General features: G+C 39.0%; 1 protein-coding gene across 8 annotated transcripts in view; it reads left to right on the top strand.

The window, feature by feature from the left end:
- Window positions 1-18,205, top strand: part of LOC127417942 (BCL-6 corepressor-like protein 1) — a 36,501-nt gene extending 18,296 nt beyond the window's left edge. For all 8 annotated transcript variants that reach the window (XM_051658223.1, XM_051658228.1, XM_051658224.1 and 5 more), the window contains 7 exons: window positions 3,195-3,403; window positions 5,653-5,913; window positions 8,079-8,245; window positions 8,715-8,860; window positions 9,114-9,188; window positions 15,963-16,125; window positions 16,267-18,205. In XM_051658223.1, coding sequence (XP_051514183.1) covers window positions 3,195-3,403; window positions 5,653-5,913; window positions 8,079-8,245; window positions 8,715-8,860; window positions 9,114-9,188; window positions 15,963-16,125; window positions 16,267-16,579 — 1,334 coding nt within the window. In that variant the 3' untranslated portion in view covers window positions 16,580-18,205. The remainder of the gene's footprint in view (window positions 1-3,194; window positions 3,404-5,652; window positions 5,914-8,078; window positions 8,246-8,714; window positions 8,861-9,113; window positions 9,189-15,962; window positions 16,126-16,266) is intronic.
- The last annotated feature ends 721 nt before the right edge of the window (window positions 18,206-18,926 follow it).

Genomic DNA, 18,926 nt, shown 5'->3' with positions numbered 1-18,926 from the left:
AGTTTCTTTAAGGAAAAGTGTTATTTACAAAACAAACTCCAGCCGCTAGGCGGAGCCAACGCAAAAAGAAACCAAAATGTCGCCCAGCTTCCTCAAGAATAAGTACAGCGAGTCGACCCACTCACATGAGAAACATTCAATGGTTTACTCACCCATTGATTCAATAAAAGACATTGCTTGATTGGGACATGTAAATACTTTGCGACCGTCCTTCGTTTCTATTCTCAGTTTGGCCGGAAACATCAGAGCAAAAGTGATCTTTCGCTGATGCAAGAGTTTCTTGCATTCCCTGAACCGATTGCGTTTCTCTCTTGTCGAACTCGCAAAGTCCGGGAGCAAGAAAATATTATGATTCCTCCAAGAAACTTCCCTTTGCTCCTCGCCTGGCGCAACACGAGATCTTTATCGGATGACCTCAGAAATTTGGCCATAATCAATCGGGGCCTGTCTCCCTCAGCAGATCTCCGAGCAGGGACTCTGTGAGCTCGCTCGATTTCCAGCTTGTGGCCTGTTATGTCGAGCAGACTCGGGAAGAGCTCGTCTAGGAATTTCACCATGTCTCTGCCCTCCTTATGCTCAGGAATTCCAACAATTCTGACGTTATTCCTGCGGCTTCTATTCTCAAGATCTTCAAGCTTTTCATACGTTCCAGATCAACTTTGGTCGCAGGCAGATTAGCGGATAATTCCCTCTCCGAAGATTCCAAATAATCGATTCGTTTCTCAGCATCTGACACTCTTGTAACTAACTCAGAGAATTTTATTTCCATCGCCGTAATCGATTGACGTATTACAGCGAGATCCTCCAATTCAGCAAGAACCTTCGTCATCATCACCGATATGTTGGACAACTGACGCTGGATCTCCTCTCCCGCCTCGCCATCCAAAACGAGTCCGCGGTCTGTAGGCCTGTCGGGGCTTTCATCCTGAACACGTAAGTGTCTTTTAATGTCTCCAGAGCCCAATGATTTTGACTTCTTTGCCATGTTTTACCTCAAAGAGCAAATGTGTAACTGGATGTATCGAATTTTATATTATAAAATTTTTATTTAGATTATAACATAAGAATAATTAAAAATTTAGAAAGTGCGCAGAGCTCGTCGTTCACACGTCTGCTTCTTGCATGGCGTCACGTGACCTCTTTGTGGCATAATGTTGATTACCACAAAAATTATGACTTGTCCCTCCTTTAAACAAAAGCAAAAATCAGGTTACACAGTAACAATGGAAGTGAATGGGGGCCAATTTTTGAACATTAAAATACATTTTCAAAAGTATAGCCACAAGACAAACAATATGCGTGTAAACATGATTTTAGTGTGATAAAGTCGCTTACTAACCTTTTCTATGTAAAGTTATAGCCAGTTTTACAACTTCATTGCCAACAAACCCTAAAATGACTGTAAAAATTACAATTTAATGACTGTAACAACTTTACAGCTCAAATAATACATAAGTTTTAACAGAAGAATTAATGTAAGTGCTTTTATAAAATTATAAGCTTCAAAATTTCTGCCTTTAAACCCTCCAAAAATTGGCCCCATTGTAGTGCCTTACTGTAACCTAGATTTTTGCTTTTATTTTTTTTTTTAAAGAAAAGGAGGGACAATTCATAATTAATTTTTGTGGTAATCATCATTATGCCACAAATGCTGTCGATTGAGCGTAACTTGTATTGAACCCGGCATATTCCTTTAAGGCCCAAATGCTTTTGCCTTTGTTATAGCGCCCCCCATAGGCCGATCGAGCGAGTCCGTGTGCCTGAGTAGCGAGCAATAGCACTACCATCTCACAAAGTTTCATGTCTCTAGGTCTCTAGGTTTGGTCTCCACCATCAGTTTTAGCAGAGAATAATAATAGTGAAACCCTACAATTAAAATAGGGTTTCAGCATTTCATACTTGAAACCCTAAAAAATCTCATCTAAATTTCCCTTTGGGGACCCATATCTATCTATGTAGGCCTGTCTTGGTAAAAAACAGCTAGATCGATTTTCCAATTAATAACATCTTAATTTGAACGATTCAGTATCAATTCTTAAAGATGCTGTAAGCAGTTTTTTCATGAAATGACATGCAGAAAATGTCTCCATTCCCTGAAAGATATTGAGATATGTGGCATGAAATATCACACCTGTCACTGTGACAGCGCTAGTCACTGTAAACAGCGTAAAAAAATGTCCACAGATTTTGATCAGTTTGATGGTTTGAGAATGCTATTTTGCTAACGTTGCGTATCACAACAATACAAGGTCTGGACAACATCACAGTACTTATACAAGGTCAATGCGTTCAGGTTTGTGGACATCATATTGCATAATTATTTTTCTTACCAGTGACATTAAATTTCTCTGCTGCTCCATCACTGATAACAATTGTCTTCAAGTGTCTCTGAGTGTATGTGCATGTCTGTTTTTAGAAAGAGGGGGCTAAATTCACTCTGATGGAAGTGGAACTCTGATGGAAGTCTGCTGGAAGTTCTAGAACTGTTAAAATCACTTCCAGCACCTTTAAAATTCCAAGATCTGTCTTTTAATCTATGCCTGTTTTCATTGGACGATAGAACATTTTTGCAGAGCCCATCCTGCAAATGGCTCCCAGTCAATGGCGGATCCATGCATACCACTTCTGTCGCTCATCCACATGAAGCCTGTGTTATGGGATAATGTTCTCTAAATTTCATCTGAACTAACTAAACACTTAACTCTGTGTGAGATTTTTACATTTCATTAATTCATCTGGAGTCTGTTACAACCATAATGCATGTTATAGTCTTAAGCAAACAGGCGATTATGAAATAGTTGAACAGGCTTGTATTATTTATTTCCAGATGAATCGATATTGAATTGGCAAATCAGTGCCAATACTTGCCTGACTATAGCGGCAGTGCTTTAAAGGGAATGAATTTAAAGACACAACTTTCCCTAGGGTTTTACAGTGCAAACTGTCTAACAGCTTAAGCAAGAGCATGCTAATTAAATGACCACCACTAAAAATATCAAATCTAAAAAACAAGTCTGAGAAAAAATGCAAATGAACTAGTCAGCTTATCTCCATTAGCATCCCTAATTACAATGGCAGTCCTCTGGAGCTATCTGTCCATCTGTTAATACATCCATTCATGCTGTTTTAAAAATGATTTAATAAGAAGGTTTGGCTTGAAATAATAATTAAGAAGTCAGTGTATGCTGTTGCAGATGAGAAGATAGGCGTGTACCCATGTCTCAGTGCCACGCTGACCAGTGGAGTGCCCAGCCCTGACATCAGCCCTAGACGGACCCTGTTCACACGCTCGGGCTTGACACGATCTCAGGAGAGTCCTCCTGCCCCACTGTCTAATGACAAACCCTCGGGGAAGAGGAAGTTTAAAAGTAAACACTTATGTGATACAGAGGATCAGAAAAAGGTTAGCCGAAGCATCTTTTCAAACTTTCAAACATTTTTGAATAGCCCATGAAATAGCTTAAAATGGCTATGTGTTGACATACAGTGCATTCATAAAGTATTCAGACACCTTCATTTTTTTTTTTTTTTTTTACATTTTGTTATACTGCAGCCTTTTGTTAAAATGCTTAAAATTATTATTTTTTTCACATCAATCTATACTCAATACCTCATAATGACAAAGCAAAACACAGATTTTTGATAACTTCAGAAAAAATTGAAATATCACATTGACATCAGTATTCAGACCTTTTGCTATGACACTTGAAATTTAGCTCAGATGCATCCCATTTCTCTGGATCTTATTTGAGATGTTTCTACACTTTGATTGGAGTCCACCTGTTCAATTGATGGACATGATTTGTAAAGGCACACATCAGTATATATATATATATATATATATATAAGGTCTCACAGCTGAAAATGCATATCAGAGCAAAAACCAAGCCATCAAAGGAACTGCCTGCAGAGCTCAGAGACAGGATTGTGTTGAGACATAGATCTGGGGAAGTCTACAAAAAATTTACGGCTGCATTGAATGTTTCTAAGAGCACAGTGGCCTCCATAATTCTTAAATGGATGAAGTTTGGTACAACCAGGACTCTTCCTAGAGCTGGCCGCCCAGCCAAACTAAGCAACTGGGGGAGAAGGGCCTTGGTAAGAGAGGTGACCAAGAACATGACAGTCACTCTGGTAGAACTCCAGAGATCATGTGTAGAGATGGGAGAAACTTGCAGAAGGACAACCATCACTGCAACACTCCATCGATCTGGACTTTATGGCAGAGTGGCCAGACGGAAGCCTCTCCTCAGTGCAAGGCACATAAAAGCCTGCTTGGTATTTGCATAAAAGCACCTAAAGGACTCTCAGACTATGAGAAACAAGATTCTCTGTTCTGATAAAACAAAGATTGAACTGTTTTGCCTCAATTCCAAGCATCATGTCTGTAGAAAACCAGGCACTGCTCATCACCTGCGCAATACCGTCCCAACGTTGAAGCATGGTTGTGGTATCATCATGCTGTGGGGGTGTTTTTCAGTGTCAGGGACTGGAGGACTGATCAGGGTTGTAGGAAAGCTGAACGCAGCAAAATACAGAGATATCCTTAATGAAAACCTGGTCCAGAGCACTCAGGACACCCGACTGGGCCAAAGCTTCACCTTCCAACAGGACAATGACCCTAAGCACACAGCCAAGACATTGCAAGAGTGGCTTACAGCTCTGTGAATGTCCTTGAGTGGCCCAGCCAGAGCCCAGACTTGAACCCAATCAAACATCTCTGGAAAGACCTGAAAATGGCTGTCCACCGACAGTCCCCATCCAAACTGACAGAGCTTGAGAGGATCTGCAGAGAAGAATGGCAGAAAATCCCCAAATCCAGGTGTGCAAAGCTTGTTGCATCATACCCAAAAAGATCTGAGGCTGTAATCGCTGCCAAAGGTGCTTCAACTAAGTACTGAGTTAAGGGTCTGAATGCTTATGTCAATGTGATATTTCAGTTATCAAAAATCTGGTTTTTGATTTGTCAATATGGGATATGGAGTGTAGATTGATGTGAGAGAAAAAAAAATTATTTAAAGCATTTTAGCATAAGGCTGCAACATAACAAAATGTGAAGAAAAATGAAGAGGTCTGAATACTTTATGAATGCACTGTATTTCCTATTAAACAGGAAGTTTGGGCAAGACATATTGAAGGAAATCGTCCCTTTTATTAATAGGATTTATTATATCACAGCTATGAACCATGATTTGATACTTGCTAGTAGGTGGCAGGTGATATCAGGTAAAGGGACATTCTATTGGACGAAAGTTTTATTCGAAAAAATTCTGTGAAATGCAAAATGAGTTATCAATATTTTTTACAGAGGGACTATACATTTTAAATGTGTATATCTCAAGGTTAACTTTTAGAAGTACAGTACACTAACATAAAAGTGTTGAGAAGGACAAAAATTCTCAGAAGGTCTTTAAACAAAGGTAGTGCACTTTAAGAGCTGAAAATTGTGTTTTTGAAGCACCAGGTATAGATATTTGTTCTAACACGTTTTTTTTTTTTTTAAATCAGTGTTATGCTGCCCCCTAGTGGCATTTTGAGTAACTTTCTTACAACAGCTGTTTCTATTAGGCAGGGTCACGGAACAGTTGCTGCCCTCTCAATGTCACATCCCTCATGCATGACTCAGTTTATGTCTTAATGTCTTCTTTTCAGCTCAAGACTAAGAGAAACAGCTTGGGCAAACGCACAGGGAACTTCATACCAGATGAGGATGTTCCCGTTGCCAAGAAAACTCCAACATCTAATGCTTCTCCCAAACAGTCAAGCTCCCCCCTGTCTAGTAAAAAAGGAACAGCCGGGAAAATCCCTGAATCTACTCCAAGCCGTCCAGTGCCTCCTGAAGTCCGTCGTCTGATCGTGAATAAGAATGCAGGAGAGACGCTATTACAGAGAGCTGCTAGATTAGGTTACCAGGTAGACCATTGTCAGTGCTTTTGATTTTAGGCAATGTCAGTCATGCAGACAGTGTAATGTTAATTCTTTAAGATATTTATATTTAAAAAGTATATGCAATTTTTGAAGCAAGGGTATGTTTTGTTCATTTTGATTGACCCTTCGCTAAGCTCTACCCCTTGGTTACTGTTGCTCGCTCAGACAAGCTTTATTGAACATCCTATAGAACTGAATTGGAGATATTCATTCAGAATGATGCAAATTTCAGTAAAATTCATTCATAAAGTGGTAACAATTTAATATATGATATTCTTATGTAGATTGTAATGAAGTATGCATTGTAAAGCATTTTTATCTGCTGTTTTCCTTTGAATTATCAGTAGGAGCAGTAACATTAAAGCATAAAGTTTAAGTAAATGCTTATCACAGTCAACTCAAAAGAGAAAAGCCTTATTTGATAAGGATTACAATGGACCCTTTTCACACTTCAGGGTTTTAGAACGTGGAAGTAAACCATTGCAGAGCAAACTTCGATAATGTTGAATGGGAGTGAATGTGGGACATTACACATTTGCTTCAGCATAAAATGAAAAAAATGCCACTATTACTTTCCAAATGAAGAAAAGGATTAGGAGTGAAGGATTACGGCATTCAGAAGAGAGAAGATGGAAAATTTACTGTCACTCTCTCAGCAGCTGTGTTAGAAACCTCATTGCATCTCTGGAAATGTGTTTTTAAAACTATTACAGGTTATATAATACAAAGTATAATGTTATACATTTACACTAAATAATAAAAAAATTGAAAATATAAAAAAGGTTGCTAGATTTACACTGATAAAAAAGGCAGAAATGCTTCAGTCTGTGAAAAAGGTCCATTGATAATGATGGTGAACTGAACTGTTAGCATCTCTACAACTTACTCTCTACAGCCCTGTTTACACCTAGTATTAAAGGAATATTCCAGGTTCAATACAAGTTAAGCTCATTTGTGGCATACTGTTGATAACTACAAAAAATAACTTTTTATTTAAAAAAAGCTCAAATCTGGATAATAGTGAGGCACTTACAATGGAAGCGAATAGGGCCAACCTGTAAATGTTAAAATACTCGCTGTTTCAAAAGCATAGTCACAAGATGAAAACAATGTGTTAATATGATTTTAGTGTGATAAAAATGCTGACTAACCTTTTCTGTGTAAAGTTGTATCCAGTTTTATAACTTCATTGCTATGAGGACGTAACGCCATAAACCCTAAAACAACCGTAAAAAAGACCATTCAAACAACTTTACAGCTCAAATAATACACAAGTCTTACCAAAATAATTAATATAAGTGCTTTTTATGGAATAATAAGCTTCACATTTCTGCATTTAAACCATTCAAAAATTTGACTCTTACACCTTGATTTTTTTGTTTTTTTAAAGAAAAGGAGGTGCTATGCAAAATCATTTAAATTATTTACAACATTATGCCACAAATGCTCTTTGAATTTGTATTATTGCACTTGTATTGAGTTGGATTGAATATTACTTTAAAATACATTTTGAGCGATTCGATCACAAATGGATAAGCGAGACAATACTCTTTACACCTGAACGCAATATGCGTGTATTTTGACCGTTTGTGTTTGGATTTTGAGGGGAGGGTGTCTCATTTCATCACAACATACATCAATCATTATGTCAGTGTATTATTGCAAGAAAAAATTATTAAAAACAAAACTGTGATAATGTGCATGCTTCTCATCTGTGTACCTGAATATTGATATCGGGCACACTGAAGATGTTTTGTGAAGTTCCTGTGCATGTACATGTGTCTGCTTTTTCAAATTTTCCAAACAGACGGTTATTTCCTATTAAAGCTGCACGTAACCGACAAAGTTTAAAACTCTTGTTTTAGCGCATTGGTTGATTGACTGGTGAGTGGGCGATTTAAATTTACTTTTAAAACTGTCCAGACACACAGGACTTTCATAAGCTTTACATTAGAAAAGAGAAAAAGCTTGTCCGATAACATGGTGGATGGCAACAGTTGCTAAGGTAGGCTTGGTCTTTAACACGTTTAGGGTGGGTCTTAGCAAAGGATCAATTGCTACATGATTTATCGTTCCATGTTCTGTTGATGTTGATAAATGTGATATTGGCTCTTTGCTCAACTGCTCTCTGTTTAATGGTGTATTTTTAGGATGTAGTTTTATATTGCTTGGAAAAGGATGTGCGAGAGGTGAACCGCCGTGACAACGCAGGTTACACGGCACTGCACGAGGCCTGTGCACGTGGCTGGACTCACATCATACAGGTGCTGCTCAAACATGGTGCAGATGTTAACTGCAGCGCACAGGACGGAACACGGTGAGCAGTAAGCTTACAATGAGGACATAATTAATGGCACATATATCAGAGGAATAAATTAATTATTTGAAATATTCATTGCTAGTTAGTTATACATATACTGTACTGCCACTAAGTTGTGTTATTCCAATATAGAGCTTTGGTCTGTTGTATAATGACACAGTTTTGTACTGGGTAACAAATGGGTCACATTAGATTTGGGAGAGGTGTTTTTAGAACACTTGTCAGACTGTACAAATTAAGATTATATATACGTCCACCCACAACTACACTGTGTCCCAAAACTCTGTCTGATTACCATATAAAACTATTCTTCCACCTACTTTTCCCTGAAAGAGCTCAGTCACGTGTGCCCTCTTCATCATTGCAGCCATTAGTATTTACCAATAATATGTTCACAGCAGGTCATATGAAAATTTGATCTGGTTAATTCTTTATTGTTTTTGACTCATGTTTCAAATTTTTACAGCCCTATTCATGACGCAGTTGCAGCCGATAATCTAGCAGCTGTCTGGATGCTGTTAAATCATGGGGCGGATCCCACGCTGGCAACTTACTCTGGTCAGACTGCAATTAAACTAGCCCAGAGTACCGGAATGAAAACTTTCCTCAAAGGTAAAATGGCTTTGGAAATCTGAATTTAAAGCATTGCATACAGCTTTACTAATCCTTTTGCCCCTATAATATTATAATGTTTGCAGTTTTCATCAGTAACTCAGTTCTCCTTGACTTGGCTTCATCCACATACTGAAAGATTTTCCCCTAAAGCATCACTTTTATTTTCTTGAGGTGATCTCTGTGAGATCCACAGCTGTGTGTTTAATATATTTCTTGCATCAAAACTGTCTTTGTGTTTGTTTTAATGCAGAGTATTTCACTGATTTAGAGGGCCGAACTGACCAAGATAGTCTACAGTGGGATTTCTACAGTAGTTCTGTGTTTGGTAAGAACTTGTAGCTATGTTGTATTTGATGGATCTACAGTTGAAGTCAGAAGTTTTCATAAACTTTGGTTAAAGTCATTAAAACAAATTTTTTAACCACTCCACAGATTTAATATTACTAAACTATAGCTTTGGCGAGTCGTTTAGGACATCTACATTGTGCATGACATGAGGAATTTTTCCAACAATTGTTTACAGATAGATTGTTTCACTTTTAATTGACTGTCACGATTCCAGTGGGTCAGAAGTTTACATACACTAAGTTAACTATGCCTTTAAGCAGCTTGGAAAATTCCAGAAAATTATGTCAAGCCTTTAGTCAGTTAGCCAATTAGCTTCTGATAAGAGGTGTACTGAATTGGAGGTGTACCTGTGGATGTATTTTAAGGCCTACCTTCAAACTCAGTGCCTCTTTGCTTGACATCATGGGAAAATCAAAAGAAATCAGCCCTGAAAAAATCAGAAAAAAAAAAATTTGTGGACCTCCACAAGTATGGTTTATCCTTGGGTGCAATTTCCAAAGGCCTGAAGGTACCATGCTCATCTGTACAAACAATAGTACGCAAGTATAAACACCATGGGACAACGCAGCCATCATACAGCTCAGGAAGGAGACGCATTCTGTTTCCTTGAGATGAATGCAGTTTGGTGCGAAAAGTGCAAATCAATCCCAGAACAACAGCAAAGGACCTTGTGAAGATGCTGGAGGAAACAGTTAGACAAGTATCTATATCCACAGTAAAATTAGTCCTATATTGACATAATCTGAAAGGCTGCTCAGCAAGGAAGAAACCACTGCACCAAAACTGCCATAAAAAGCCAGACTACAGTTTGCAAGTGCACATGGGGACAAAGATCTTACTTTTTGGTGAAATGTCCTCTGGTCTAATGAAACAAAAATTGAACTGTTTGGCCATAATGACCGTTGTTATGTTTGGAGGAACAAAGTTGAGGCTTGCAAGCCGAAGAACACCATCCCAACAATGAAGCGTGGGAGTGGCAGCATCATGTTGTGGGGGTCATCACTAAGCCCAGACCTCAATCCGAACTGAAAAAGCATGTGTGAGCAAGGAGGCCTACAAACCTGACTCAGTTACACCAGTTCTGTCTGGAGGAATGGGCCAAAATTCCGGCAACTTATTGTGAGAAGCTTGTGGAAAGCTACCAAAATGTTTGACCCAAGTTAAACAATTTAAAGGCAATGTTACCAAATACTAACAAAGTGTATGTAAACTTCTGATCCACTGGGAATGTGATGAAAGAAATAAAAATTTAAATAGATAATTCTCTCTACTATTATTTTGATTCACATTCTTTTTGTTATTAACAGTTTTTATTGATTCCATACATAAATCATACAAACATAACATAAATATGGAATCAATTATATGCATTAAACCCCTCCCCCCAAACATTCCCCCCCCCCCACCCGACAAACACGCACAACAGTGGTCACCAACAATTAGAACATAAAATGTTTTTTAAAAAAAAGATATACTTTAAAACAACATCATCTATTCTAGAATAAATCTTATGGACTGAGGAAAAGAATGTATAGTCCCTCCCAAATGGGTTCAAAAGTCTCCAAATATCTGTAAGACCAAGATTTTTACACATCCTGTGAAGCGTCACTGTTGCTCTAGGGGGCTTACACACTTTTGCTTCACTATGATCAAGGACTGAGTCCATCAAAAGATAAAAGTCTCCTCCCAATATTATATCATGAGGGGTGCCAGCAGCTTGCAGCATCATTTCAAGGTCTATAAAAAAGCCAACATCAACATTAGGTGCATAAATATTAGCCAGAATAAGACTTTGCCCCTGAATTTCTGCTAAAACAATAATGACTTTTCCTAATTTATCTTTAATCTGTTTGAGACATTTGAATTGTAGATGTTTACTTAATGTAATGACTCCCCTGCTCTTACTTGAGCTAGCACTAAAGAAAACATGTCCACCCCATATCTTCCCAAATTAAGCTTACGTTTAAGAAAATAAATAACCTTCTTTTTATGCCCCAACCCATTCACATTCCACGTGGAGATAGACAGTCCACTCATATTAACAACTGACATTTTGACATATGTGAAAAAAAATATTGTGTGTCAAAAATAAAATTATAAAGACCACATTCCAACATTAGTGCAGTAAACAAACCCTGATCTTCCCCCAGAACAAAAAAAACAGAAAAAAGAAAAACGTGCTCATTAACCCCACGCACGACAGCACCATCCGGCATCCATCCCTTTAAACTCAAAGAGTCCATGTACGCCTACGAGAGCTCCCGCGATTGCTCAAGTCCGGTGTTTCTATACAAATTTTGTGAGACAGAATTACAAACTCCAGCCAATAAGCAGAAAAAACACACACAAAAACATGTGTAGACTGCCTCGAAGGTGTGTTTCTCCACAAAACAAACTCCAGCTGCTAGCAGAACCGGCACACACAAAAAAAAGGGGGCCGTTCAGTTCTTCGGGCAGTCATATGAATGTTCAGTGAGCCGGCCCATTTGGTCGTTACACGAGTGCAACACATACCCTAATCACTCCAGTGTCCTGCAAGAAATATTCCACAAAACAAACTCCAGCCGATAGGAGGCATAAGCACAAAGAACGTGCAGATTCATCCACAACTGTCCCGAGGGAGTGTTATTCCACAAAACAAACTCCAGCAGCTAGGCGGAACCAGCACAAAAAGAAATGAAAAAGCGCTCAGTTTCCCCAGACAGTCAAGAGTATGTTCAGTGAGTCAGGCCCACTAGGCAGCAACATGAAAATCACCAAATGGCTTACTCACTCGATTGTCTTTATGTAGGACATCGCTTGCTGTGGCATGTAAATATTTTGTGGCCATCCTTAGCATCTATTCTCTATTTGGCCTGGAGCATCAGAGCAAAAGTGACCTTCCGTTGATGTAAGAGCTTCTTGCATTCCTTGAATCGATCACGCTTCTCTCTTGCGAATTCGCAAAGTCTGGGAACAAGAAAATGCTGTGGTTCTTCCAAGAAAGCCTTCCTTTACTCCTCACCTCGCGTAACACGTGATCTTTATCAGATGATCTCAGAAATTTGACCAGAATTGATCGGGGCCTGTCTCCTTCTGCGGATCTGTGAGCCGGAACCCTGTGAGCATGCTCGATTTCCAGCTTATGGCCTGTTATGTCAAGCAGACTCGGAAAGAGCTCGTCTAGGAATTTCACCATATCTCGGCCTTCTTCGTGCTCAGGAATTCCGACAATTCAGATGTTTTTTCATCGATTACGATTCTCCAAATCCTCCAGTTTTTCCCAAACGTGCTGCAAGTCTGTCTTGGTCGCTAGCGGATTAGCAGCTAATTCCCTCTCCAATGACTCCAGATAATCAATCCGTTTCTTGACGTCTGCACCTCTTGTAACCATCTCAGTGAATTTCATCTCCATGGATGTGATCGAACAACATATTACAGCAAGATCCTCCAAGTCTGCAACAACCTTCGCCAGCACTACCGACACATCAATTCACGCCGGATTTCTCTCAGTTCACCGTCCGAATTGAGTGCGGGGCTTCCGGCCTGCCGCTGAGGGGAATCAGCCCGAGCATGTAAGTGTCTTTTAATATCTCCAGAGCCTGAGGATTTTGAATTCTTTGACATATTGTCTTCCCAAATCAATTAATGATCAGGGTGTATCGAATCTCACCGGTCTGTGACACAAATATTATTAAAACTAGCAAAGTGTGCAGAGCTCGCCGTTCACACGTCCGACCCTCACATGGCGCCCATGAGACCTCGACTTTTCACATTCTTCAAATAAAGTAGTGATCCTAACTGGCCTAAGACAGGGAATGTTTTCTACGATTAAATGACAGGAATTGTGAGAAACTGAGTTCAAATGTATTTGGCTAAAGTGTATGTAGACTTCTGACTTCAGCTGTATATTAATTTTACACTGTTTTAATTGTAATTTAATTAAAACATAGAAGAATCTGAATCTCTCCTCTTAATCACTCAGTGAAAGTGGTATAATAACAATTTAGGACAGTCTGTTGTGCAAACTTTCCCTAAAACTTTCCGCTGGAAGTTATATAAGAAGAAAATGTAGAATGCAACTTAGTTTGAGAGTAATGTAATCTGTGCGCACTACCTTAAAGTAAATTAACTGATGATTAGAGTTTATTGAACATGATTTGATTCACTGAAGGACTTCTGCCCAGGTGTCCTCTAGGATTTTCACTTTCAACTCTTTCTCCCAAGACCTCGTTCTAATGTTGTGTAGATGGAGCAAATGATTTTTGGAAAAAAAATTATAAACTTGAATATTAGACCCTTTGTATCTGGGTCCAGGGTCATGTAACTGTGAAAATCTTCTGGTACTTTATACTCTTCAAAATGAAAAATATTAATAATAAAGATAATTATTTGTTTGTAGCAGGAACATGTTTTGAACATGTATCAGAAATTAACATGCATGCAGATAATGGCCAATATGCATGTATATTTTTTTCAAACAGTTATCATCAATATGATGATCAAACATGAATTGTACCACAGGTCAAATGATGCAAGCCAAAAATCAACTTCAACATACCCAAGTGCAGTCTCTTGGTGCATACTTGTGCATGAGCAACAGTTTTCACACCAATCAAGTTAGTTAAACCTTATGGTCCTCTCGACCCATGCACAAATGTGAAGACTGATGTAGTACAAATCTCCAGAGTGAAGGCGCCTTCAGACATAACGTCACCTAATAATTGAATGCATACTCAGCAACAGTTTTAGTTGAAATGTGCCGTTTTGTTGAAATCAGGTGACGGACAACAGGCTTGCATTTCACATTGCATGTGACATAAAACTATAGACGTTTGCAACACAATTTTGTGTATGCTTTAGTATTTGTACCATGCTTTAATATTGATTTTAATGTTTTTAAATTATTAAAAATTTAATACAGCCGATTCGTAAAAATGAGCTTTTTTCCCCACAGTTACCAGTAAAATATGTTGGTTAAGCAAACCGGCAAAATTGGTTGTTTAATGTAGTGCTGTCAGTTTAACGTGTTAATTTAGTGTGATTGTGTAAAACATAATGCTTACAAAAATAAACGCTGTTAGTCGTACCTCCAGATCATACATAAATTCTGTAATAAAAGTACGTATTTTCATACCATCAGAGCAATGCTTCTAAACTTGAAGTACATGTAACTTCGTGTTTTTACAAGCCGCACTTGCAGGGTGGAGTCAGTGCGCCTACACAAACCTCACAAGCAGTGCAGCCACAAAATTAATCACGATTCAATTATGGTACATGATACCATACAACAAACATTAAAAAAATCATCATGAATATATTTATTTTATACTTTGTCTCAAAGAACTTACAAGAAATTGGTTAGTCATTATTTATTTTAATTATTTTAATATGTACATGTTAACCAAAAGATGTACAAGTTAACTTAAAGGTGGCTTAAGTAAAGAGTTAAGAGTTAAGTTAGACACATTTTTACAGGTATTAATCTTTGATACAAGTATATGTATACATGCCATAAAATCAGTTTACAGTTACAATCTGGGCAAAATCTTCTGCAGTTTTCCAGTTGTATTTTTTTAATAATAGGATCAAATGGGGCAGATTAAATTCATATCAAACTTTATTGACAAGAGAAACTTAAGTGTACATTGTCAATGCTTTATTAGACACTAGACATACAGATATAAAACATGTTGAATGCTGAAGTTTAATTTGCTGAAATTTAAAATCTCAAAACTGTTAATTTCTCTGGCTCTTGTTTAGTGTCTTCAAGTATACCTGGCGGTAGCTTGCTGAACAGCCACATCCTTTTCAGTCTCTATTGTGTAGTCCCTGGGTCTCTCTTGGGTGGTTTCGCTTTTGAAATGGGTTCAGATGAAAGTCAGTTGATGCCAAGAGATACAGCGGCTTGCCTGTATCACTTGGCCGCTTGCGGGTGAAATCTTTATTCTCCATACAGTAAATCTACTCCTGTGTTTATTATGATCGGGGGATGCGCTTTGTGCAATGAATAAACCCATTGCATAATAGTGCCTGGGTTTGTTCCTGGCAGGCAGGCAGGCAGCAGATGTCCTGACCCCGCCTCCACCCTAATCGGAGCCTGTAAGGCTGAGTAGCCTGCCAGGAACAACTCGGGACACCTTTCTCCTATCGCGTGAAATTTTAGGAAGTAAAAAAAAAAAATGAATAGTGCATTAATTGCGTTCATTTTTTTAATGCAAAATATATATATAGAGAGAGAGAGAGAGAGAGAGAGATATTCAGTACTGTGCAAAAGGTTGAGGTGCAATATATTTTTCACAAAAACATATGTTTTAAAACTGTTATTCTGCTTTTAGTGTATGAATAGGAAATATAATTTTTTACATTTCAACATTCCCTTTGCAAAAATAATTGAATAAAAGAAGAACAAGGAGCCCTACAACAGATGATATGGCCCCCAAAGAGCCTGAATTTCAACATCGAGTCAATTTGGGATTACATGAAGAGACGGAAGCAATTGAGACAGCTTACATATAGAAGAACTGTGGCAAGTTCTCCAAGATGCTTGGAACATCCTATATGCCAACAACCAAAAAAAAAAACTGTTTAGGTGTACCTAGGAATTTGGTGCTGTTTTGAAGGCAAAGGATTTCACACCTAAAATTTATTAAGCTTTAGATTTAGTATTGACATATGCGATTAAGTCAATTAATTAATCGGCATGTCTTATTATTAATGCGATTTCCAATTTTTAATCGATTGACAGCCCTTGTTTTCAAACTTTTTACAGAAACAGAGCAGCAACCTTGTTGGGATTTTCTATTGTCTCAGCCTGAGGATGAAGGTGGGGAGCAGGTGAAAGACAGAGATACTGATACAGACAGTTTTTTGTTTGAGTTCTCCTCTGAGCCCCTCCTACCCTGCTACCATGTTCAAGTATCATTGACGCAGGGGTGAGTGACATTGGCAATGCATTTAAACACTTTCATGCTGACCAACAATATTTATTCTAATACAATACTGTCATTATTGTTTATTCTCTACTAATCAACCAAGCTAAACTTGACTTTCCATACCCAAACTTTCCTCAACAGTTTTTGCAACTGGTTCTTGCTAACAGACGTGCTGAAGCGGCTAAAGATGTCAGCACGGATTTTCCGGGCTCGGTACCCTCAGTTTGAGGTGGCTAGCATTGCTCAGGCGGAGCTGTGGAAACAGGTCTCTGTCAGTCAGACTTGCACAGCCCCGGACAAACTCCAGCCAGGTGAGGAGGATGACGGGGAGGAGATGATGGAGCTGGTGCGCTGCGTGCCAGAGTTACAGGGACTGTTAGGCTCCTCCATACAGATCCTCAGAGAAGATGAGGACGAGACATCAGGGGTCACCGACAGCCCTAGCAGTCGATAGCGACTCCTGCTCTAAATCTGTTTTCAGGCCCAGAACAGTCCCTCTGCATTCCTTCCAGTCTCTACAGCCGTTAGATCTAAACGGGGAGCAGCGAGGTGCCGTCCATTGTCGTGCGAAGGTCCTTGTCATTGCAACTGATGGCCTGTTACCAGTACCAGCACTTTGTACGTTCAGTGTCAGCCAGAAAGGTCCTATTTCCTCAAAGACACTCTTATCATAGGCCACCTTCCCCCTCAGTAATGAAATGGGGCGCTAGAGAGCTAATTTGCCATGCCCTTACCCTAGGGAGAAAGGCTGGAGAAGGACTCCACTGAGAAGCAACTTTCAGGTTCCTATCTGTAGGTATTTTTCAATATTCAGTAATTCAGTTTTTTCTTTTTTTTTCTTTTTTTTATATAAACTTATATGTATAAGTAAATATATATGTATATCTTGCCATCAGGGTGAACACATATGGGTGTAACTTATCATGTTTTATGTTTGTAATTGATGGTATGTGAGTCCTTTAGAAGGAGTGGCAATCCAAGTCTTTTTTAACTTGGTAAACTAAACGTGTGTAGCTAAGAGGCTTACGTCAAGCTAACAGCGGCAGGAATGCCTTTGGGCCAGATGGTTCCTGTGTAAACCTTCGAGAATCTCTCGGCTCTGAGAAGCCCCCTAACCTTCAGCATATGTTCCTCGCCACAGCCCTCCATACCTCAGCAGCACAACTCTCACACTGAAGCTCTGCCTATATCATTACACCTTCCCTAGATACACTCGCTATTATGTCTCATTTGCATTGTAGCAGGCACGGAATTGTTCTCTTGCAGTCCTGTGACACCCAACGTTTGTTTAACTTTTGCTGTGAAAGTCAGCAGGTTGATCCGCTATTAGTAATAAGTTGCTTTATCCACAATTATTTTAAGATATCAACAGGTATCTGCCTTCTGAACCGATATCAACCTTGAAAATGAAGTGGTAAATAGAAACAAGGCTGTGGAGTGCTTTTTGTTTTTGTAGATTTTTTTTTCTTTTCTTTTTAGACTCTTCTAGAGCTACTTTTCTAGATTCTGTCTTTAATTGCTTTCTAGTGCTCATGGAAGGACTTCTCTCTGATCTTCCCACTCTCATTATTTCCTGGTGCACCAGATTCTGGTGGGCTTTGTGGACGCGTGATGTTTTATTTACACTGATTGTTGTTTGTGCTTAATTTAATAGTCATTAATATATTTGACCTTTTTTTTGTGTGTGTATCAGACAAATTATATATGAGAATTGCTTTGTATTGTTGGTGCTTTATTTGAAATGTACAATTAATGATCCCTTTATCCTGAGTTTTTGTTTTCCCACACTGCGAACAGTATTTTAACAGGCTAAAGTACAGTTTTATTGTACTGGTGCTAAGCTAGATTTTGTGTTGACAATCAATGAAGTTTTGTTTGAACTGAAACCAATAAATAATATTTAAATGAAGAGACAGAGATGTAAAGATAGAGTTTAGTTTCACTACTTATGGAAATACAGCAAGACATGAAGAAAGTTATTGGTTTTGAAGGCATATTTCTTCAGTGATCTCTGTTCAAAGAGGAAAGCTGTTTATTTGATTCTTTATTTGAAGAAATCAACCAGAATAAAGCATGATTGTCAAGTCTTGCTTGTGATCTTCACTGTGTTTGTTGCATCGGATATTCTTAAAGAGGATGGAAGGGCAATCGTTAATTAATGCAATAACGCAATAAGACTTGAGGTGCAGTGATTTTACCCGTAATAATGCACATATTGTGGCTTATTTTAATTTTATAATATGGATATGTCTGGTCCTGGGTGCTGAATGTTCAACAACCGCTATGACCTCTTCACCAAGCTTTTTTACTGCAAGTATCACTTCGCAGCATATTTTTGCATAGCAACGTTCTGTTTACTGTCTATTGTCAGGGACTAGCAGATGGGTGACTGTGGAAGGGTGAGACAGACACAGTGGGTGTGGCATCTTAATAATAATAATAAAAAAACATAACATTTCCAAAAGGGGGGAATAAATAGTGTCCAGGGGGAATGGTGATAAAAATAAAGGGGAAACTGGCATTCTCGTGGTGAAATGGGGGCCCTTGAAGGCTTCGGAAGTGTCCATGGAATGGCCCAGACGTGAATGGGGTCCGGCGGCTACACGCGCTCCCCTCTTTGGTCCGTGGCGCATGGGGCGGTGACATTCTCGGCGGCCTGTCTTCCCAGGCTCCCGGCAGTTGAGAGGGGAACACGGCCCGGCCTGTAGCTCATCGGCCGCAACGCATGCTTTCCTCTCCGGCGTCGCATTTGATTTGCGTGGGGGATCCGAGGAGTGGGTGCGGCGATGCATTTAACTCGG

Source organism: Myxocyprinus asiaticus, chromosome 27 (assembly GCF_019703515.2).
Source record: "Myxocyprinus asiaticus isolate MX2 ecotype Aquarium Trade chromosome 27, UBuf_Myxa_2, whole genome shotgun sequence".
NCBI classification, from domain to species: domain Eukaryota; kingdom Metazoa; phylum Chordata; class Actinopteri; order Cypriniformes; family Catostomidae; genus Myxocyprinus; species Myxocyprinus asiaticus.
The sequence above is the reverse complement of the archived record's forward strand: the minus strand, read 5'-3'. Positions and strand labels throughout refer to the sequence as shown.